The sequence below is a fragment of the Natrix helvetica genome, assembly GCF_964273705.1.
Source record: "Natrix helvetica genome assembly, chromosome: 1".
Classification (NCBI taxonomy): Eukaryota; Metazoa; Chordata; class Lepidosauria; order Squamata; family Natricidae; genus Natrix; species Natrix helvetica.
In genome coordinates, this window is record NC_138548.1 from 241,996,819 (window position 1) to 242,021,675 (window position 24,857).

The 24,857-nt window shown below is 39.3% G+C and overlaps 1 protein-coding gene across 5 annotated transcripts in view; it reads left to right on the plus strand.

The window, feature by feature from the left end:
- RBFOX3 (RNA binding fox-1 homolog 3) overlaps positions 1–24,857 on the plus strand; it is a 469,732-nt gene that overhangs the window by 248,549 nt on the left and 196,326 nt on the right. For 3 of the 5 annotated variants that reach the window (XM_081936818.1, XM_081936819.1, XM_081936817.1), the window contains one exon: positions 15,292–15,418. The exons of the other annotated variants lie outside the window; for them this stretch is intronic. In XM_081936818.1, the coding sequence (XP_081792944.1) occupies positions 15,350–15,418 (69 nt within the window). In that variant the 5' untranslated portion in view covers positions 15,292–15,349. The remainder of the gene's footprint in view (positions 1–15,291; positions 15,419–24,857) is intronic. 5 annotated transcript variants of the gene reach the window in all.

Genomic DNA, 24,857 nt, shown 5'->3' on the forward strand with positions numbered 1-24,857 from the left:
TTTAAAGCTATAGGGGCAGCCTCAGGGTTAGTTGACAGTGAGAATCAGTTTAACCCCAGTTGTTCCATCTAGCAAATGGGATTTCTGGCTTTATCAAGGCTACAAAATGGAATTCAAATTGAAACTACGGTTCTCATTATGAACTTATTTGTAACGCCGTCAATTGTGCCGGCTTGTAGAAAACAAAATTATGTGAAATGGACAGGATTACTTTTGCTTTATCTAAGATCAAGCATCCCAAAGAAAACAGAAGATCTTGTTCAGTTCTTAGAAGAATTCTGGCCAAAGTAAATAATTGATTGGATCTGATGGCAGAGAATTAGTGCTCCATATCTTTGACTGTCAACCAGTGGTTGAAAAAGTTTCTCTTTCTTCACTATCCTTTTCTGAGCAGCTATTGTGTAGAGAGGCTCCTGCAGCAATTCATTATTTTCAATTAATCTTTCACCTGGTAGCTTATCTTTTCTTCAAAATATTAAAATAGGCTTCAAAGTCTGCTTGGGATCAGCATTGTCCTGGTATAAGAATTCAAACATAATCTTCAGTCAGCTCTATGCATGATGGCTTAGCTATAAACCAACTGGTTTATCATCACAGCCAGCCACCTATCTGAGCTTATTATACTATATTGTCCACAAGAAAATGTGTTTCTTCCTGTCCACTTGTTCTGACCTTGCTCCTGGCTTCATGCGAGCAGTTACACAAACTAGTAAGTTACAGTTAAACATTGCTTCCTAATAAAACTCAATCTGGAACTGTACTTCCAAACATGTCTGCTTAGAATTGAGTTTGATTTCAGAGAGTCTGACATTTTGAATCAAATATTGACCATCAAACAGGAAAGTTTGCTTCTAGGATTTTGACTGACTAGGCCACTTGTATGGAGAACAGCAAATTGAGAGTGAATCGTCTGCATTCCTGACAAGGTTTAGTAAGCTAGGATATACATCATGCCATAATGCACAAACAATAATCGTTGTAAGTGATGTACATTTATGTGCCTGAGGCATTTTTTAACCATCTATGTATATGTATGTATGTATGTATGTACGTACGTATGTATGTATGTATATATGTATGTAAAAGCTATAACTTTAGCATGTTATCTATAAATTGTCAACAAAAGATATATAATGTGAAAAACTTTTGATTATGAAAAAAGGCTTTAAATTAATATCTTCCAATAATAATCAAAAGTATTATGTGAAATATCTTTGGCTGTTTGAAGATTCTTGTCCCATTTCCTTCCCTTCAACATTTATTTTACTATCATATATGGGGGGAAAACATACTGCTGGAATGAACGGTTAAATTAAGGTAAAGTACTTTAAAATATTTTCCTCTAAAGCAGAATTTTGAAATTTTGGTTTTGGCTTTTCAGGTTCAATTAACTAGTGTTAGAGTTCATTTGAGTTTTAGCTGTGTGTCCCATATGCATGAGAAACCGATTGAAATGGCAAAGGGAAAAAGACTTTGAAGAGAGAGAAAAATCAATTGCAGTTTCATTTCTTTCTTTTTTAATTTTTACAGACATAATCCAAAACAACAGTTAGGATTTCTTTTATATGATTAACTCCAGTGGTCGGATTCAAATAATTTTAACAACCAGTTTGCCCAGGTTGGCTGTCGTGGGAGGTGTGTCCCATCCCCGTCCTCCAGCTTCGCCGTAAATGCGGGATGAGCCTCCCGCAATGGCCAACCTACCCTGGAGGAACTGGCTGTTAAATCCCCCCCCCAATCAAAGTAGATCCTGGGCATTGCACTGCAATGGAGAAACGGGAAACAGAGCGGCCGGCATGAGAGAAGGAGGACGAGCAGGGAGAAGAATGAAGGAAACGGCCTTCTCCTTCCCTTGCGCCGGTTGCTCCATTGCCTGTTTCTCTATTGCAGCGCAGTGCTCAGGATCCACTTAGATAGTGGGGTGTGTGCTAATTTAACAACCGATTTGCTTGAACCGGTGCAAACCGTCTGAATCCTACCACTGATTAACTCCCCCTATTCTTTTATAGGAACACTTGACATACGGATCCCCAGTCTAAGTTGAGTATGAAAAGTACTTTTTTTTTTCTTTTTAAATCTTTCTCCTCTTACAGCTTAACTTACAACCACAATTAAGCCCAACATTTCTTTTACCTTTACCTTTATTTCGATTTTTATACTGCCTCCTCTCCCCAAAGGGACTCGGGGCGGTGTACAGTCAAATGAAATAGATAAAATGGATTACAAACATGCAAACATAAAAACATAGAAGAGGAGGCAATACAACACTGTACAGGTAAAGCAGATAAAAACAGTATATAACAGTATATAAACAATCTTAAAAAATACCCAATTAAAATTACCCAATTAAAATATATCTGCCAAGGGGTATGATGAGGTTATGAATGGTCCAGGCCGGCTAAACGGAACAGGTGAGTCTTCAGTTTTCGTCGAAAGGAGAGAAAGTCGGTGGTGGTTTTACTAAGCAAGACTAAGTTAAGTGAATTTACTAAGTGAATTTACTTTACTAAGTTAAGTGAATTTTGCCCCATTTTATGACCATTCTTGCCACAGTTGTTAAGTGAATCACTGAAGTTCTTAAATTAATAACCTGGTTATTCAGTGAATCTGGCTTCCCACATTTATTTTGCTTACATGACCCCAGGACACTGCAATAGTCATAAGTATGAATCCGTAACCAAGCGTTCAGATTTTGATCACATGACCATGGGGATATTACAGTGGTCTAAGTGAAAAAAAAACGGTCATAAGTCACTTTTTTCAGTGCTGTTGTAACTTTGAACAGACAGTAAACGAATCATTGTACGTTGAGGACTACCTGTATTCCCTAAATATCCTGATCTAGGGATGCAAGTTACACCCAGAGCATCACTTCAGATGATAAAATTGCAGCTCTTTCTTGTCTTGACTGCAGAAACCTGTTTCATTTCTATGGAATTTCATTTCTAGGCCATGTTGGCCTGTTGCCTTATTTGTTCCCTTCTAATTGAGCAAATGTGCTGTACGCATGGAAGCTAAGCCAGCATCGACTTTATTAGAGAAGAACATCGATAACCAAAAAAAAAAAAAAAAAGCCCTGCATGTTAGTAAGCTCTGCTTGGGCTCAGTCAGAGGAGAGGAATTTTAAAGTTGCACTTTATTCATGATGTTTGATTTCTCTTGCTCTGGAGATGCTGACTTTGATAAATCACAATGCAGCAGGAGAACAATATTGCACTGTGCTCTGGTAGCCAGTTTCTAAAATAAAAGGCTTGCTGTATGCATTGCACTAGATTTTTTTTTCCATAGTTTGGCTTCTTACATAAATTAGGCTTAATTATTAACTACAATGTGACTTTTCTCTTTCCTTCTGGGTAATACAGCGGATTATGTTTGCTATACTACTGATTGCCCTGCTGCAGCATTGATAAATAAGTTTGCTTTGATTCTAGAAATGGCCTTTCATATTATTGATATTGCTCTATTAACTAATGGTTACAGAAAAGGACAGGTTCATCTAGAAAGTGGTTCCATGCTGCTACCTGGTAATTTCAATACCGTTTTATGATGGAGAAGCTTTGGCTCGACCATCTGTTCCATTTATGATACTTGGTTAGCGTTGAAGCCATTACAAATGTTTAGTTGGCACTGTACAGTCCTTTGGGAAATCCATACAGGTAGTCTTTGACTTAGCAAACATTTGTTTAATGATCATTTGAAATTGCAGTGGCACTGGGAAAAGTGACTTATGACTTGTTTTTCACACTTAGCAACCATTTCAGCCTCCCCATGGTCACATGATCAAAAATTTGGGTTCTTGGCCATTGGCATGTATTTATCACAATTGCAGTGTCCTGGGGTCATGTGATCACCCTTTATAACTCTGTCTGTGGGGGAAGCCAGATTTGCTCATTGACCGCATGATTCACTTAACAACTGCACCAATTCACTTAACAACCATGGCAAAAAAGGTCACAAAATGGGAGGAAATTCAACTAACAAATGTCTCACTTAGCAACAGAAATTTGGGGCTCAATTATGGTCATAAGTCAAGGACTACCTGTACTTCTGACAGCCCCACTCAGCTCCAGAATGAATGAAAAACGTCTTTGGGAGAAGGATTTCAACTGTAACCATTCTAAGCCTTGTTTTTTTAAAAAAACAAGTAAGTAAGGAAACATAGAAAGTTTTTCTAGAAACAGAGAAAATTAGAAAGTTCCTAACTCCAAAACTGAAATATTAAAAAGTTGAACCAATCTATTTCTTCATCCTTTCACTATCACACTTTAAAGGCAATATAATGAAGGGAAAGATAATTTTATGGAAAACAAACTTCTTGGCTTTCTATGGATGCCATTTTTTTTCCTGACAGTCCAGTAAATTCATATTAAGTCAATTAGTGAAAATTCAGATTAATCCTCTGAGCATAGAGTGCCAAAGAGTTAATGCAACAGGGAAGCCTTCCTTAACCATCACAACCAGAGAAATTCTAGGCTCCAGAATGTCTGCAACCACCTCCTTTGGCTGCCTGGCATATACGTTATTTAATTTAAACAATCAAATGGGAAGCTAGCATGCTGCTAGTGTCTGGGTCCCCCTCTTGGTCTCACATAGGCTTCACAGAAATTCTTAGAAAATAAAATGTTGAATGACTCTAAAACCCTGTGCTCTTCTGGAAAATATGGCCATCTCTCAGAAAAGGTAAGCTGGGTTGGTGTATAGTTGCTCCTTGGCTTACAACAGTTCATTTAATCGCCGTTCAAAGTCACTGAAAAAAGTGACTTACGACGGTTTTTCACAGTTACAACCTTTGCAGCATCCCCAGGATCACATGATCAAAATTCAGATGTTTTTCTACTGGTTCATATTTATGATGGTTGCAGTATCCCAGGGCCATGTGATCTCCTTTTGCGACCTCCTGATAAACAAAGTCAATGGGGAAGCCAGATTCACCTTAACAACTGGGTTACTAACTAACCAATTGCCGTGATTCACTTAACAACTGTGGCATGAAAGGTCGTAAAACTCACTTAACAAATGTCTCACTTAACAACAGAAATTTTGGACTCAATTGTATTCGTAAGTCAAGGACTACCTGTATTGTGCGTTTTATGAATCTAGATAGAATGTTAGGATACAACTCATAAATGTTTTTGTTACTGATCATGCTGTAGCCCTTACATATTTCCAGAATTCCAGGTATCTTCATTCTTTGCCATGCTCACAGACCTGCTTTGGATCAGAAGCTTGCCTGTGCTGCTTCATTGTGGGGGTGTTGTTGTTGTTTTAACCTGGCTTAAAACACAAGCACACATAGTTAATGATTCTACATTGTTTTCAAAATTCTGAGAAAATTAATCAAGTACCATAATGTGGAAAGCACACTGGTGAAATCTAAAACCGAGAAATGAAAGAATAGATCTATATCTATTTGCTCTTTCAGATGTTATATCCAGTGGACAGGACATAAACCAGCTTATCATTTTGTACTGTGAAAACTGAAGAAAGCTTCTTTCCACTTTTCCACAGGCGGAAAGGGAGAAATGTTCTCATAGCAGTTTTCAAAACTTCATTGATTAACCACATGAAATGTATTCAACTATCACAGGTTTGTTAGCTGAGCTCTAGGATTCCTTTCCTGAATAATCAGTGAGTTCCTTTTATCTGTGAATACTGGTAGTTTCCCTCAGCAAGTCAGTAATATTCATGTATGTTAACAGTGTCATTTAAAAAATGTCCTTTCAGTATATAATTAATGTGACAGTTAATGAGGTCATTTGTATCTACAATACTAAAATTCCTTTTTTCATTCTCAAGGATCGGATCCAAGAAAAGGTTTCTTATTGTTACTTCATCAAACAATAGTCTTCAAAATTGATCAGAATTCCCTTTTTGCTACCCTGAAATAGTTCAATCTAAAGATAGATTTGGAGATACTCTTAACTCACTGGCATTAAGTTATCCATTTTGCTACTTAAAGTATATCACTCATGATAAAGTAAGGAGAAATATATCCTGAAGGAGATGGAAACTTCTGCAAATGGTGGGAGCTGCCATAATAGGCATACCAGAGAGCAAGTAACACTACATCAAAAGGGAGAGAGAGAGAAAGCAGAGAAATTGCATGTCTGTGTAGTATGGATGGGTTAGTTGCTGTGTTTGTTTATTTTGAAAATACCTTTGAACATTTTACTGGGAAAATTGGGTTATCAGAAAAGGCCAACTTGCTTGTGTGTACTTGAAATTATTTAAAGTTCTGTCTCCCTGAGAAGCGTTTATAAAAAAAAAAAAGAATCGAAATGAAAAATTTAAAACTGATTTGTTAAATAGGGATGTAGTCATTACTTTAAATGCTTTTTGGATTAAAACAAATTGGAATGCTTCCTTGAAAGGATTTTAAATCTGGACAGCCTCCTCCAGCCTGCCTGAGTGTTGTACCACAACTACCATAATGCCTGGACATAATGGCATTAGGTGAGAGGAGGCTGCTTTTGTCATGCATTCTAGGCAGGGTGTTATAAAATGTGTGGCATTAACTGAGAACGTTCCATTCCCCCTGTGGCAATGCCTAACACAAGCAGATGCCGGTTAAACTCAGCAGATATTAAATGGTGAATGGGCTCCTGTGAAAATAGATTTTTTTAAAATAAATAAATAGGAATGGGGTTTGAAATGACTTTTAGTTGTTGTTGCTCCAAGTCTACTACAAAGAACTGCTGAATTCTACTCCCAACAAAAATATTCATATAGTATGAAAAAACGGAGTCCCAAATAAAAACATCTGGGCTGTAGAAGGTACAAAAGCATAGCAGATAGCTCCCTGTTTTGTTTTTAAATTGCAGTGAAGATGATGCCTGCAGAGGAGAAGAGATAGAGGCTCTATGTCTAGAATCTCAACTAGGCTGAGGACTAGCTTCTTGTTGTCTACTATGAGAGGAATAAGGTTTTTAAGGAACACTAAGGATATAATTGGAGGCGAGACTTACACGCATAAAGCAATGGATAATAGGATCCATCAAGACTAATCTGTAACTGATTGGCTGTGCCCCTGAATACAAGCATAACCTTGTATCACTTTGGAAAGAAGCAGGAAAAAAAAGAATTATCCCCTTTATTTCCTAACCTCCCACTGTCATTTTGAAATGGTGTGCTAAAGCAGTATGGGATGAGGATGATATCACTGACCGCTATGTTAATATAGAAACATGTCTATGTGCTTATATACACATATCTGGCTAACCTTGGCTGATCTCAAAAACAAAATACAGTACATCTTGGTTCATACTTCAGTGAAAGACTTAATTTGGGGGTAGTAAACTAGACTAGGAAAATGAAGCAACATTATGGAAGTAGGAAATGGCAAAAGACTTCTGAATTGTAGTGAGAAGCGACATTCAGGAGTCCTCAGGAGATTCAACATAAAGGAGGCTTTCCCTTTATTACTACTTTAAAAAGATATGGGAAAATAACATATTAATACATTAAAATTGTAGGTGCAGTAGTTGGTGCCTAAATTGTTCAGGAAATAGCCATTGGAAATTAGCACCCAACACACTAAAGACTCACGTTTTATAAAAAATAAAACCTACATAAGAATTGGATGAAAATGAATTTTCATTAAAATTGTTAATTATTAATACTATTAGAAAAAGTGTTTGAAGTTCCTAAACCTACAGTTAATGTTAATTTTCACGTAATTTTTTTTATTAAGATATATATGGGTAATTTACAGGTAATTTGAAATAACGAGCTAGAATTTTTTTTCTAATTAGATCAGTGGGGGCCTAGGGTTTAAATAATGTTGTATTAGTATTGCATGATGTTGATCATTCAACAACAGGGTGTCTTTTTAGTATATTCAATACCACAGAAAAATAGCAATAGCGCTTAGACTTATATACCACTTCACAGTGCTTTACAGCCTTCTCTAAGCAGTTTACAGAGTCAGCATATTGCCCAGAGGTGGTTTTCAGCCGGTTCTTACCGGTTCAGGCGAACCGGTAGCGGCAGCTGCTGGAGGCTCCGCCCTGACATAATGTGAGACCTTCTGTGCATGCGCAGAAGGCGGTGCACATGCGCAGAAGGCGGCGTGTGCAAGCAAAGCGAGCTCACATTTGCGAACTGGTAGCAAAGGTAAGTGAATCCCACCACTATATTGCCCCCAACAATCTGGAACCTCATTTTACCGACCTCGGAAGGATGGAAGGCTGAGTCAATCTTGAGCCATTCAGAATCGAATGCCTGGAGTGAGCAGTGAGTTAGCCCTGCAGTGTTGCATTCTAACCACTGCGCCAGCACAGCTTACATTTAGCAAAACGTTTAGCCAGAGCTGGGTTTCATTGGTGGTATACAAGTAGTCCTTGACTTATGACCACCGTTGGGTCATATTCCATAGTCAAATTTCACTCACTAAGCGATGAGGTCATTAAGCACATCATCATGTGACTAGAATTGATTTTACAACCATTTTGTTTTACCATGATCATTAAACAAATCCGTTTTTTTCACTGACTTTCCTTATTTGAAGCTGGCTGGGCAGATTGCAAATCTCAATCGTGTGACTGCAAAATACTGCAGGCAAGTACGCAGATTGGAATCACCTGACTGCAGAGGTGTTGCGACGGTCATAATTTCGAGGATGGGTCTCAGTTACTTTTTTCAGTGGTGTTATACCTCTGAACCATTGTTAAATGAACGGTCATAAGTCAAGGTCTACCATAATGCAAGTCCAGCACAGCTCAAATGTTTGGGGCCTGCTCTCAGTCACATTGTCTTAGTTTATTATTCATCAGGTTGTAAAAGGAGTGATTGGAAAAGAAATAAGTGTCAAAGGTGGGAATGCAATGTTGAATTGCATTCCTAGCATTTGAAATCTACTGAAGTGCAAAGAATTATCGTGTGTAGGCAGCAGCTAAGAAGATTGTTTATTGATGTCATGAAAAATCTGATCAATACGATTCCATCTGGTCAGAGTTTAATTGTTTAAAATGCAAGTCCCATCGTATATTTAATTTTTCTAATTTATAAGCATGTTTAAAAATTATTTGAAATTTATTTCCTTTTTTGTTGTTTCTTAATGTGCATTTCAATTTTTATTATTGCACTTGGTTATTGTCTATCTTCTCCACTTATAAAGTTTATAAAGATACAAAAACACACTATTCCTTTCTACGACGTCCACTTGTTTGCCTGAGACCAAAATACATACTGTATAGTAGCTTTCTTTAATTTGCTGCCCCTTTGATGAATTGCCATCCAGCTGTGTGTTCCCGAAGGGTTTTCAGGAGGAAGAATTTAGACCAGTTGTTGGCATCACATGCCGAAAGCGTGCATGTGTGCCCAAACCCATAATGCAATGCACACACGACAACTCCCATGTGTCCCCTGCACATGCACGCAACCTCCTCCTGCGTCTCATTTTGGGCCTAGCAGGCCTTCCTGAAGTCTCCTGGGACCAAAAATGGGGCACGGGGGGCGCCCCCCCCATGCTCCCCTGTCCCCCGTGCATGTCCATGCATATCCTGCATGCACCCCACCCCCCGCACATGTGCGGAAGAGACCCAAAAATCAGCTGGCCAGCGGGAGGCATGCACGGTGGAACTGAGCTGGGGCGACGTCTCACATGCTCGCAGAGAGGGCTCCGCGCCACGCATGCCAGAGGTTCACCATCATGGATTTAGACGGGCACTATGAGATGGAGGTCTACAGTAGTATATAGTGAAGGAGCTGAATAGGTCTACTTTGATTGGCTTTGGGTCCCCATACATTAAAAAAAAAAGCCAAATCTACCAGGAATAAGTGCAGGTGAAGGAGGGGAAGAAGTAGCAAATCAGCAACAATTCTGTGCTTTCTCTGTCTGCCTTGCTGGTCCAGTAGATAGTAGATAGTCCGGTAGATAGCTCACAGACTAGAGAAGCTGCCTTTTTTATTTACAGAAAGGCACAGACTATCTCCCAGGAGTGGGAGTGGAGTACAACTTGCATATTAAACTGGCAAGTGCAATTAACTACTGAAATAGACATTTTTATCACACTTTTATTGAATCCTTAATGAACAAATAAAAAAGCAGAGAAAAGAACGCACAAACTAGTTTGAACTAAAAAACAAAACCCACCATAAAATCCCAGGTTTCACAACCCGTCCTGATGGATAAATAAAAGAGCCGTGCAACAAGCCGTCAAGAAAGAGAGCTATGAAGTATCTCGTGGACAGGAGAGAGCTGAGCAAAGAAATCTGTGGAGCTCTTTGTTTCGAAATAATTCTCTTAAGGGCTTCTCAAAGTGTGCGTAAGAGGCACACGTGGTGCTGGAAACCAAGTGGGAGAGCCGAGCTAAACTCTGAAAGCAAAGGCTATTATGAATAATAACAGTAATAATAATTTTGTATTACAGTTGTGCCTGGAGCGCTCCCAACAGTTTTACGCTGTAACTTATATTGTAATTTACACTGTGTACTTAGATCAGAGTAGGGCTTTAAAGTGTATTTTTTGAAAATGTCATCTGCAGCGTTTTGAATACTTAAGATGTTTGGAAGAAGAAGTGAATGTAAAATATTTGGGGTGTATGAGAGAGAGAGAGAGAGAGAGAGAGAGAGAGAGAGATGGGAAAAATACAATGGATAATTCATGAAAATGTAATCTATTGATTAAATCCTGTAAATAGATATAGATTTGATTTCATGAAAACAAGGCAAAAGGGAAGTGGAGGCACTGTGAAGCTTTTATAGTTTTGCAATTGCAGCCCTTTAAAAAGGAATGTGATTTCTTTATACCGTAGTTCCTTCAAACCTATGTAATGGTAAATTGAATGACAAACATTTAGTCTTGGCAGTACTTTTTGTCAAAACGGTACCTGAGCAGTCCCTTCCATATGACATACGATCTTTTCCTTGGAAGAGGTGTTGCAAGACTTCTGAAAATTGCAAGACAAGGTTAGCTAAACCCAGCAATCAAAATTTTATATAGGAATCAGATTGGAACCTTATTAAAGTGTACAAAACCTTGAAAGAGGATATTTTTTCCCAAGTTGTATCTCTTGTGGTCTTGAATTATAAAGAAGGCTTTATGTAATATATCAAGTATATAGCATTATAAAGATACATAATTCAGCCTTCCAGATGTCTTAGACTAACACTTTCATCATACCTAGCCAATGATGGAGTTGTAGTCCAAGATAACAGTTTGGAGGGTACCACGGATATTTGGATTAATTGCATCTTTAAAGATCTGCATTGATAATTCAATATGTGTGTTTAATTAGCTGCTCTCTAAAGAGGTAAAAGAACACAGATAATAGATAATAGAACACATCTATTCAAGGGTGAAATCAACTTACCTTTGCTACCAGTTGGCAAATGTGAGCACGTGCACTACCTCCGCATATGCGCAGGACCTTCCACACATACGCAAAGCGTCAAGAACAGGATGTGATGATGTCCAGGTGGGTGGGTGGACCCTCCTGCCGCCAGCGCTACCGGTTCACCCGAACCGGGTAGAACTGGCTGAATTGCACCACTGCAGCTATTACAATATTTAATAAAACAGAGAATTCTTTCATTAGATTGTAAAGCGACATGCCCACTTTACCAGCCTCTCTTGTTGGATTCGTTAACAGGCAAATATTTTAGACGTCCCTTACAGTGAACATTTCCCTTGCATAGAAACACTGAATACGCAGGCTGTGTGCTTGTTGCATTAGCAACGTTTCTATAAATTTCCATATTTCCATGTAATTTCAGTAACTTGGCCCAATTGCAAATTTGAGAGCTCAGCATCATTACAGCTATGAATTTTTTTTTATTATTATTAATTTGATTTACTTCTCTTTCTCTAGCAAGACACTAGAGGCAGGTACAGTATAATGCTGCCATTGGGAACTTGTTTGGTGTTGCATCTAAAGTTCCTTTCCTGTTGCACTCTAGGGAGAGAAAGGGGGTAATGTCATTCATAGCAAAAGAAGCACCCCAAAATATTGGAATCGGGGCACAATGAAAATAAGTGGAATATTCCTGATTTTCCTTACTTTTGATTTCATACTGAGAGTAACAATAAATCTATTACAACACTCAGAGATCAGAAACATTGTTTGCGCCCTTCCTCTCAGGAGGTTTAAGCATTTAGCACCATCTGCCTGATCTTTGGCTCAGATTAAAACTAGCCATGTGGCTGGAGCTCAGTCATCTCCTCATTCCTAATGAATCAAACACACATCGTCTTATTAAAATGTTTATAGAGAAATGAGATGGAATACCCTCTTGGTTTTTTGTTTACGGACTGATTTTTTTAAAGTTCAAAAAAAGTTTAAAAGCTCGGTATTATGAGCATATATTGACATTTTATTTTGGTTTATAGTGATTTAAATAATTTGTTATTTATCCAAATTTTATATCCTGGCAATAAAAGAACTCTTCTTTAAGCACAGCTGATTTATGGAAGGGACTCTAATGACATTGTAATCCAAATTACAGTGTATGTCTTAGCTTGTCATGCAGTCAGATCAAATCTTGAAATGGGGGAAAATGTGGAGTTGAAACCAAAAGGTCAGATAAATAAATCTATCAGCTATAATGGGACATAGTGGCTCAGTAGCTAAGACGCTGAGCTTGTCGATCAGAAAGGTTGGCAGTTCAGCAGTTCAGATCCCTAGTGCCGTGTAACAGAGTGAGCTCCCGTTACTGGTCCCAGTTTCTGCCAACCTAGCAGTTTGAAAGCATGTAAAAATGCAAGTAGAAAAATAGGGACCACCTTTGGTGGGAAGGTAACAGTGTTCCATGCGCCTTCGGAATTTAGTCATGCCGGCCACATGACCACAGATTCATCTTCAGAAAGTGCTGGCTTTTTGGCTTTTGAAACAGAGATGAGCACCGCCCCCTAGAGTCAGGAACAACTTAGCACATATGTGCAAGGGGAACCTTTACCTTTACTTATAATTCACCCTCTGCACTAAAGAAGGACTGGGCTAGATGACTTCTAAGATCCCTTCCAATTTTATGATCCTACCTAAGCAAGATGGGCTTCATCTTATGCTAAAGAGAATGAACATTTAACTGGATGGAATTAAAAAGTTTTAATTTAAAGGCAATGATTGCAAAAAAAAAATCTTCTCATGACCAAGTCAGTCACTCACCTTTAATCAGATCTTAAGAAGCAGGGAGACTGGTATGAAAGTTGAATTATCTATCAAGTTACAAGATTTTAGTTATATAAAAGTTATGTCTGTAAAATCTTGTCAGAGAGTTACAGAAATGGTATCAACCACAAACCAATATGAAGCCACAATGAAAAGTGTGTTTGTGACATTACACACACACCATGATTACAAACTTGCATCTCAATGTCTAAGAACATAAGTTGCAGCATTTCACATGTGTCATTGTCATTGTGCTACATTATCGGCATGAAGCTTAAATGCAATACACTACAGAATAAAGTGGAATACAGTGGAGCAATTACTTTCTACTGTTTGTAAAATGTAGTTCTGTTAACACAATCTAAATTTTCTTTTCTTTTTTCGTACCCCTTCTACTCTGCTGCTACTCAGCTTCCAGTTAACTAATCTAATTCCCAAGTGTTGGAAGAAATATCCATTGGTTCGGTTTTAAGTGGGAGAAAGATGCTGGAAACATGGAGACTGATTGGAAAGATGGTTTATTGATGAACAGGACCACATGGGTTTTAGGTCCTGGGCAGCTGAACACATGGAGGAGAGAGAGAGAGATAGGTACATAGATACCCTCTCTTGGGCCTTGCCCTTGAACTTCCTCTTCCTGTGCAAGAAATGTATTCTATTGGTTGTCAGACTCCCACAAGGCTATGCAGGGGTCACAGCTGAGGTTGTCTGAGATAGGTTGGGTTGAACCTTGGAGGGTGATGGTGTAATGAAGAGCCTTGTGTTCTGTGGCTAATTCCTATTGTGTCTTAATGGCTTTGTCCTGGTTTGGATCTTAAGTGAGGGCTAATTCTACCATTCTACCTTTCTTCAAAATATCCTGTCTTGAATGGATTACCAAATCTGCATTTCTAAAAGCTGGCCTCACCTTAGTATCTGCTTGGGGGCAAGGAACTGTGGCTCCGAGTTTCTGTCTTTAGAAACATATTTGTGGTATATTCCCTTTTTTACAACTGCATATTTGGTTTAAGTTTGCTAAGTCCCTAATTTTGTCTTTTTCTCTGTCAAATTTCATTCTGTGGCTTTCAGTCCATTTCTCTAACCTACAAGATTATTTTGAATTTTATTTCTGTTTTCTAGAGTAGTGACCCCCAACCTTTGAGATTTGGTGGCCTGCCTGGAGGGGGGGGAGAGAGGAGAATTGGGCCGCATGAGTGGCGGGCCGGTGTCCACATACATGAGTATCTACTGGCCTGCTGCTCACACAAGTTGAGTTGTGTGCCTGGGTGCTCCATCCAGCCACTCACACAACCCAATTCTGAATAAGCACAGACTTGTGGGCTGTGACCTGGGTGCTGGGGACCCCAGTTCTAGGAGTATTAGCTGTCTTGCCTAATTCTGTGTAATCTGCAGATTTCTTGGCCATTCCCTCCTCTCTGTCATCTGTATCATTAGTAGAATACTGAATTGTATAAGGCATGGGCCAAACCTTTGTAATACCCCGTTCCATATTTACTCCAGTTAATGAGAATGTGTTGATAAGAATTCTTTGGGATATATATCTTGTTAATTGACATGCCATTGAGATCTCTTGTAACTAATTGTGGTAAAAAAAGGATATACAGGTAGTACTTGACTTACAACCAGAGTTGAAACCAGAATTTTGATAACTAAGCAATGTCGGTATTGAGTGGTCACACAACCAGGTCTGATTTTACAACCATTTTTTGCTGTGATCATTAAGTGAATCACTGTGGTTGTTAAGCAGTTTATATAGTTGTTAATGAATCACATGGCCATTAAGCGAATCCAGCTTCCCCAATTGACTTTGGTTGTTTAAAGGTCAGATGAGGAAATTGCAAATTGGGCTCATGTGACCATAGGACACCATAAGGCATCATAGTTGCGAGACAGTTGCCAGGTGTCCAAATTGCAATTGCATCACTGTGGCAGTGGTACAATGGTTGTAACTTTGAAGATGGCTCTTGTCATTTTTTTCTGGGCCCATTGTAACTACAAGCAGTTGTTAAATGAATGGTCGTACATCAAGGACTGCCTGTATTATAAATAGTATCCTATAAATAATATCTCATAATCTACTAATGGGAAGAATACTCAAGCCAAAATAGAAAGGAGGAGAAAGATAGTAATTTATTGTGTTGTTTTCAATGCGTTTACCAATCAATTGCTTTATGATCTTCTGCAGAACCTTCCCAGTGTCAGGCTGATTGGTCTGTAGTTCCTTGGAGTCTTCTTTTTTCAAAATGTTTGAAACCAACATTTGTCTTCCTCCAGTCATTTGGCACTTCGCGCATTTTCCAGGATCTTTAAAGGTAAAACACAAAGTCCATTAGCAAGTTCCTTCTGTATTCTTGGATGCAGTTGGTTCTAGAAAGTTAAATACTAAAAATAAATAGGTATTTCCTGCCCACGTGTTTATCAACCTCACATTTCAATCCTGTCTATTCATTCTGCGCTGCATAATTGCTTGATAGACTGCATATCCTATCATAGAACAACTGAATGTTTGGGTTAGAAAGTATCTGTAATTCGTAAGATCTAATCTCCTGTTCAGTTTAGGAGTTCCCAAAAGCATCTCCAGCAAGTAATCAGGGCTCCTTTCAAATGTAACCAGACACCACTCCCAACCTTTTCCTTAAAGTTAAGTTTTACTGTATTGTGATATGGGGAAGACAAAAAGGGTAAGGTCAGACTCATGCAATATACTCAGCAACAGTTGCTTGTTGAGGGGATAATCAGATATGATAAAATAGAGAAAGAATTGTTAATGTGAAAAGGAGCTGTGGTTAAGCTGGTCCGGGCAGTTGTTTTTGCCTTCTAACTAGATTTTAATAATGGAGGATCCCAGAATCGCTGGTCCATGCAGAGCACTTTGGGATTTCCAAGGATCAGGTTGCTCTCCAACTTGGCTAATTGCCAGAGGATTTTAAGGTTTAAGTGGCTATGAAGTGAATGGTTAACAGCCATTTACATAACTAGGCCAATCAATTCTAAGCAGGGGGGAATAGATTAAAAGCTCCTGAATGACAGTGCAGAATAACACAAGGAGCCCTAGCATTACACAATCGTTGACTTTGAATATTCCAGCTACTTCTGCATTCTTGGATGAGTCTTCCCAATTGGTTAGCAGTAAGAAAAGGATCGTTCTTCTCTTTTGCCTTTTCCTACTCTTTCAGAAGATATTTTTTTTCCCCATTGAAAAAACATCCTTGAGGGAATTTGTCTTCTAACAGATGCTGGGATATAATTAAGCTTCTTATCAAAATATTTCATGCCTTTTATGCCATCCCTTCAGTTGGGTAGTACACAACATAATTATTTTTATTCCTCAGTTATTTTAATCAGAATGCTTTCTACAGAATCACCAAATTCATTAACTTGGGTTTCCGAAGAGGTATGGATACTTTTAATATACGGTGCAATTCCTTCTCTCTTTCTGTTGCTTCTTTTAGACAAGTTATATCCTTCAGTTGCTGCATGGAGGTTATGGCATCACTTTCACAGGTCTCCATTATGTCTATTAAAGACCTTTTGAACTAAGAGTTCAAGCTCATCTTGTTCATTTTCCATACTTTGAGCATTAATGTACAATGAAGGCCTTGAATGCTATGAGCCAATATTCTTCTTGATACTTTATTGAGTGGTTTAATAAGCCCCATTAAAAGCAACACTGCTGGTTCCTTTCATAGTGCACAAATCTTTATCTGAGGTCCTTACCCCAGGATTTTTGTCTCCAACAGCAAGGTTTCAGTATAAATCTCTCCTCATCCAAACGTACCATGCTTTCACCAAACAAGTTTTTGTCAATTCTTGGAAAGTGTCAATAGTCTACCATCCTCTTAGTAACTAAATTGCTCCTGATGCAAGGATTTTTATAGCCAATGATGCCCCTGTAATATTCTTGCCATCCTGTGTGAGGATAGCACCTAAACCTCAATTCTTGAGACTCCTTCTTAGGTCTTCAAACCGCCAGGTTGAAACTGTTCTTCACAATTGACACATGGGTGTCAAACGCGCCGCGTCACGTTGCCCTCACATTGATGTTTTGCGGTGTTTTTCCAATTTGCAGAGCTGGGATGGGCGTGGCCTATGCACGATAGGTCTGGCCCAGGGCCACCATTTTGACATCCCTGCAATAGCATTTATCACACATGAATTAGCCCGGTAATTACCAGTAGAACTGATAAGTCTTGGAAATTGTGCTGCCTCTTCCTGATCCTTGCTCCTAGCAGACAGTGAACTTCATGAACCAGTGGGACTGACTGTTCCATGCTTCTGTTCTTCACAAGACAGAGTCAACTATTACCGGAATGTTTTTCTTTCTTGTCTTGTCAAGAACACCTGCATCTCTCTGCCCTTCTGGCATTAATAATTATGTCACCAAGTACTACTACTACTACTACTTTTTTTCCCCTGTAAAGGATGAAAGCATGTTCTTTCCATTCCAATAACGTGAAATGTATTGTATATGATGGGATTTCTCTGCCACCCCCTGTTTTTGTTTGTCATTGTCTTCTACAGGGCTTGCTTCTTCATTTGATTCCCTTTCTCACAGAGAATTGCTTCTTTTTGTCACCTTGTGTTATATTGCCTCCATTTCCTTTAATCTGATTAATCATATTCCCCTTTTATAAAGAGCTGAAATGTGGCTCCGTGCAGCTCCAGGGCTGATGTCTACAAGCTTGCCCTTGCTGCAACCATGGATAGGAAAGAGGACCAGACTCATGTAGTTCTAATATTGGACCATAGGACGTTCAGGAATGAATGTAATCAAAAATAAGGGTGCAGCCCAAGATGCAGAACTCTGTTCTCTGTGTGTTTTGTAAATGGAGTTATGAAAAAGGCTGTTACGGCCAACCCTTCGTTTATGTAACCAGTGATATACTCTGGCTGGCAACAACTTCAAGAACTCAGGCCAAATCATATTGCAGTCCTGCCACCTATGAATCTTTTATCTGGATTGGAAATGAAACTTTACTCCCTAATAAGAGACTTAGCTTGGGACTTTAAAAACACAAACACGGTCAACTTGTACAATCATTTTTCCTCAGTGCATCCCCGATGTCAATAACTACATAGATAACAGCCCAGCTTCCTATTGTGTATTCCAGCTTTTCTTCCCTTGACCTTTTGCTTCTTTGGAAATATTGAATGGGTCTTGATTCTCAGAAGTCATACAAGATTAGGAAGAATTCCTTCTTACTCATTCCATTACTCAGGTCCGAGCTGGGGCTAGAGAAAGAAGGGCAGATGGTTATTCTTCTGATAAGATGGTCAGAAGACTCAGACGATTACCATGCCTGCGCATACGGTGTTACAGCGTTTCCTCCACAAATGTCAGGAAGAAAGTTGAGAGTTGTCAACCAGAGGGAGTCCGGCACTTGAGCATGAAGGAGCAGTCGGTGTTTCCCCTGGTGGCTTGGTGAGCTGCTTCCTTAATGGCCTTTGCCTTTTAGCACTAAAGATGGTTTGTCACCACTAATTGCTCAAAGCAAGCTTCCTTTAATATGCAAGCTCACATCTGTGTTGCTCCAGTTCATTGGAAATGTATTTTTGTACCCGTCCATGATGTATCAGGTTGAGTTTGCTTCAGAGTGAACAAAGAGTAATGTATGCCATTTTCATTTCTAAATCTGTGAAATGCAAGTTCTGTGTATAGAAACCAGTAATCCCATTTCTAAAACTGCATCTACAGAATATTTTTTGTGTCCCGTCCCCCCCTCCCGATATCACTTTGCTTCTTTCTAAACTGCTGACACAAATAACCCTGTAAATTAGCAGATGGTGGCACAGGGAAATCTCTTGGCTTCATTCTTTTTTTCCATTTTTTAAATAGTTTGATTTTTATAATAGGGGTTTTGGGGGAGAGCCAGAAATTCCTCAAATGACAAAATGAAGTCAAAGTTAGTATGAGAGAGGAGAGGTAGGGAATGATTGAAAGCATCTGTAGCTGGCTTGCATCTGATGGCATGACAGGATTTCTAAAGGATTTAGAACTGTGAGGCTGAAAGCACTCTCAGTTCACTGATCAGTGCAGAAAATTCAGGGCTGGGAAGTGCCTTAATACATATGGGTATCCCGTTTCAGTTTGAAGCTCTCCCGGCAGGGTAACTGGCAGAGTCTTGAATCAGTCAAGATCCTAGAGTTGAGATTCATGCGTGGTAACATTCCATTCAAATGGAAGATTCTAGATAGAAAGGCAGCATGATTCAGTGCAGGCCAATTGGTTTTTAGCTAACAATTTAAGGTCCTAATCTGTCACAAGGAAGCTTGAAAATGCTTGCACTGTTTTGATCGTGGTGGAGAATAACATGAAAATAGCAGGCTTGACATAACCCTTTACAAGACATTAATATTACAGTGCTTGAGCTATTGCATCAAGGATTTCACCACAATATTTTCTTTCAAACCTTTCCCCCTGTAACACTCTTTTTAAAAGCAGAGATAACCAGGGTGAGAACTGCACAGCACCTTCAAAACTCCCCAGCCAAGTGTATATAAGTACTTATGCTCAAATCATACTTCAGCTTTCAAATAAAAAACTTTCCCAAATATTTAGCATAACAAGCATGCTACATCAGACTCATTCACATACATACATACATACATACATACATACATACATACATACATACATACATACATTATTTCGGGGGTCAAAAGAAAATAAGAACTTGTCTTATTTTCGGGGAAATGCAGTATTTAAAAAGTTAACTTTTTCAGAACAAGATATGACAAAAGCAAGTATTAGAAAGAGAGAGAGAAAAAGGAATTGTTCCGGATGAGCATGGGAAGAATAAAAAACTAAAAGGGAAATTGAAAAAGTTGAAGAACTTGAGATAAACTGGATCTAGGGGCTAATAGTGCTGGTCAGATAAATTGAGAGTTAGGTCAGGATAAAATGGTATTGAAGTGAGAAAAGAGATTCACATGAAAGAGAGGGAAAGGTAAAAAGGAGCAATGGAAAGAAAACCTCCCTCCCAGCAAACCTGTCTAAACAAATTTTAACAGAAGAGTGAGACATAAATAGCAGTACAGCATTTTCAAAAATCCTTGAGTTTACACAGGTGACAAAACCAACCGACTACCTACTCATATTGGCCTCATGTCAAAAGCACCGTATCAAAACCCGCCAGCTTCGTCCATATATGAAAGTAAATTTTCAACAGAATTTGTTTCTAAAACCAGAAAGCCTACTAAATTTCTCAATCATCTTCACATCTCTTTGACGTTATATTTGAGGGCACCTCAAAGATTAAAACTGATTTGAGGACACCTCAAAGAATTTTTTAAAAAATGATTCTGATTGAAAAAAAGAGTCTGATTGAAGGGGTGATTTGATCAAATCCTTGGAATCAAATTACCCGTGTGAAGTATCACACAGCTCTCTTTCTCAACAAGATTCCCCCTCCCCTAATGTAAGCCTATTATATGAAGCACCTTCTGGTATTTGAAAAGTACTATTTCATCCTCCTCCCTTAATTGGTTTCTTCAGATTGCCCAGATTCCTCAATCATTTCTTATAGCCGCTTGTTTTCTTATAGCCTCAAAATGAGGGTTTTTAGGGTCCTCAAAATCTAGGCTGTACCAATTTGTATTCACCTTTTTATGTGTGTGAGGTACTCAGAATTGGACATAATGAGTTTGAGGAAGAACATTATTTTACACTGAGCTTGATGGTAATGGTGTGCCTGGATTTATCTTGTAACATAAATAATCAGTTCTCTTTAATCTGACGGTTTTGGTTTGGAAGAGTGAAGATAATATTTATTAGCAAAGCCTGAAATAGCATTGCTTGGTTAGCATTAGAGACTAACTCAAAAGTGTTTCATATAGTTACTAGATTTGTCCTTTCTACCCTTTATAATTTAAAGATTCCATTACCCAGTGATTTTTACAACTGAAATGAAACACACCACACACACAGAGAGAGAGAGAGAGAGAGAGAGAGAGAGCCCTGCAGTGTGTTTTCCTTAGAACTCCTTACTAGGTTACTTTTTCTGATTTTAAACATTATTTTGCAGGTCCTGCCAATATGGGAGGACAGTTTGTAATCTGTCAAAAAGAGCTTGAGTTCCAACCTTTCTCCTCTTTGTCTTAGCTAATCATTCAATTTTTTTCCCCACACTGAAAATATAATTTTGCTTTGAACATCGGTGTTTGACTGATACATAACTCAAATCTTCTCTGCATTCTGAATGCTACTTGATGTAATAAAATACAATTCTTTGCTTGACTTTTGGTTTTTATTAGGATAGAAAAAGAAGGAATGTTTAGTTCCACAGAAACAGCTTGGATTTATTTCAGTTGTAGACACTCCCGTTTGTTTCTCTTTCTCCTGTTTAACTCCTTCAAATCTTATATAGATAATTATAGTTAACTCTTACCATAGTAAGTATCTAGCATAACATAAGATAATTGCCCTACTAAATATAGACAGGGGAGTGGCATTATTATTATTATTATTATTATTGCATCAACAGAATTGTATCACAGCGGCCAGTTGTTTCGCCGGATTTGGCATTATTTACTAGTCGGGCCCCACCCAGGGGCCTAGGACGTCGTAACGTATTTTCGTAATATGTGTGCTGATCCAAGCAGTGCGGCCTTTTGCATTTGACTGATGGTGATTTTGTCAATTTTTAACTGTTTTAAATGTAATTCCAGTGCTTTTGGAATAGCACCCAGTGTGCCGATTACCACTGGAATTACCACTGCTGGTTTGTGCCATAGGATAATTCCAGTGGTAATCGGCACACTGGATTATTATTATTATTATTATTATTATTATTATTATTATTATTATTATTATTATTATTATTATTATTATTATTATTAAATTCTAAATTTATCGGACTTGAACATTCTGATTCTACAAAAAACCACTCTACTTGGAACAGCTTATATCTTCCAACGTTACCTTAACGGTTCCTAGGTCCTTGGTTAGAACTCGAGCTGTTGAGCTACCAAACCAGCTCCAAAGGCTGTGAATCTCACCAAAGATTAACCAAATAATCATCATCATCATCATCTTTATATATAAAAACGGCTGTGTGTATGTTCCAGCATAACTCTGGAATGTCTCAAACAATTTCAACCAAACTTGGTACACAGATGACTTACTCTCTGGAAACAAATACTGTGGGAGGAAGACATCCCTAAAATCCCTCAGGGTGTGTGTTCTGTTAAGATACCGCCTGTTCTGCCTTAAAATGGCTTCTACTGTACTGCCGTGAAATGGCTTCTACTGTGCAACACAGTGGAGTTGCCATGGTAACGGCTTAACAGTACTCTACAAGAGGGCTCCTTCTGGCAAGGGGGAAAATCCAACATTAGAAATTACATTTGGTCCAGACATTTTCCCCCTATAAATAAATATCCAGGCAACACCAGGCTATCGGCTAGTGGTATATAATTATTTCACATTCATATTTTCAAGCATGTTTCATTGCTAACGCTGTACTGGTTCTAGTATATATGTGCATGAAATTGGAAAAGTCTATACTAGATGTCATTTTATTTCATAGATACAATACCTAGAGATAAGTTCATTTGCAGGTGGAAAAGAAAGCCAATTAAATTGCTTCTAGCTTTCTCCAAATTATGTGCTAGTGTGTATCAATACATTATAGGCAGTATGAATGTACTGTAGTGAATGAGGAAGCAGTGGCTGGGTACCCTTAAGTCACTGAGAGTTAGTACAGATAGTCCTCGACTTATGACCACAATTGAGCCCAAAATTGATGTTTCTAAGTTAGGAATGTGTTAAGTGAGTTTTGCCCCATTTTACAACTTTTCCTGCCACATTTGTTAAGGGAATCACTGCAGTTGTCGAGTTAGTAACATGGTTGTTAAAGTAAATCTGGCTTCCCCATTGACTTTGCTTGTCAGAAGGTCGCAAAAGGTGCTTATGCAGATTCCAGGACACTGCAACCGTCGTAAATGCGAGTCGGTTGTCAAACATCCATGAATGTAAATCATATGACCATGGGGATGCTGCAACAGTCATAAAGGTGAAAGACAGTCATAGATCAGTTTTTTTCAGTGCCGTTATAACTTCAGACGGTCAATAAGTGAACTGTTGTAAGTCCCTAAGTGAACTGTAAAGCTAAAGGGCTGAAGGTTTCCAGGGATGTTTGGAGAGAACAATGAAAGGTTCCTGCTCTTACCTCCCCTGGCTGTGGGGATGGGTCCGTCATTGGGGAGGTGGGGGCAGGCCATAATATTATGGCATGGGGGGATATTGTGGGAGGCAGGGAGCAGGCTGTTCTTGGGGAATGCAGGACCATTGTCTTATACGGGTTTGTGTTCTAGTTCCTTGGCCTCGGCTCCAGTAGCCTTCAGTCAGTGTCAGTAGACCTTTGGGGTGGACCTGACTTTTAGCTGCTGCTACTAAATGCCAGGTCAGTCAATAAAAAGGCCTCCCTCATTAGTGATTAAATCATCGAGGAGAAGGCCAGCCTGGCACATATCACCAAGACCTGGCTGGGTCTGGAAGGGAGAGTTAGCTCTTTCGGAGATATGCCAAACTGGGTTTCAGGTGCCCGTGGTAGGATTCAGCCAGTTCGTACCTATTCAGGAGAACCAGTTGTTAACTTTCTAAGCAATTGGGAGAACTGGTTGTTGGAAGAAATCTCCTTTCGTTTTTTGTTTTTTCCATTTTACAGGGCTATAAGGAAGGCAGGAAGGAAACATTCTGGTGTTGTTTTTAGCCTAATCTTTTTGCCTTGCTTACAGAAACTGCCTCTCTGGTTAACCCTTATTACATTGTAACAGCTAAGGCGAAGCTCCCATCGACCTGAGTGACGTTGAGTTGGCCACGCCCATCCTGTCACATGACCACCGAGCCATGCCTACCCAGCTGGTCATTAGGGCAGAGAACCAGTTGTCAAATTATTGGAATCCCACCACTGGGTGTGGCATCATCTGAAACTCTGATGCAGGGGTGAAGGTGTGGTGATTGTCATCTGAGAATCTTTGGGAGCTGCGCACAGGTCACAGAATGTGGGACTTTGTTCATTATGGTGGGATCAGTTGGGGTTTTTGCTATTGCACCAGCCTCCCTGCTACACAGCAACCTCCTTGCCTGAGCTCTTTCACTCCACTTCTGGGTTGGCAGTGGAGTTCCCCAGCCTTATGATTCGGTGGTGGTGGTGGGGGGTGTTCAATCTACCTTCTCTAGTAGTAGGATCTGAGACAACTTGGGAGTTCATGGCCACCATGACTGCCATGGACCTATCTCAGGATCATCCAGAGCGCCACATGGGAGAGTGGTTGCAAACAGGAACAGGTATCCATGTCAGGGCAATGGCAGTGTAATTTGGAGGAGGCAATTAATTCCCTTATCTGTTTTATGCCTTCTGGCAACTTTCATGGGGTCCCTTGATCTTGTGGGAGGCACTGTGGCTTTTAAACAGGACATCGCAAAGTGTTGCTTCCAATCTAATTCCAAAGGCTAAGCAAGGTCACTTGAGCTCACTATTTAAATATGCCAAGGAAGCCACAAGATAAAAGGCTAACAAATTGAATTCTAAACAGGTAATAAGGAGAAGAGAGATAGCTTGGTGTAGTGGTTAAGGCACCAGGCTAGAAAACAGGAGGCTCTGAATGCTAGTGCTGCCTGACCCACACAGCCAGCTGGGTGACCTTGGGCCAGTCACTCGCTCTAAGCCCTAGGAAGATGACAAGGGCAAATCACTTCCAAAAATGCTGCTAAGAAAAGTGGAGGGACTTGTCACCCAAAGTAAAGGC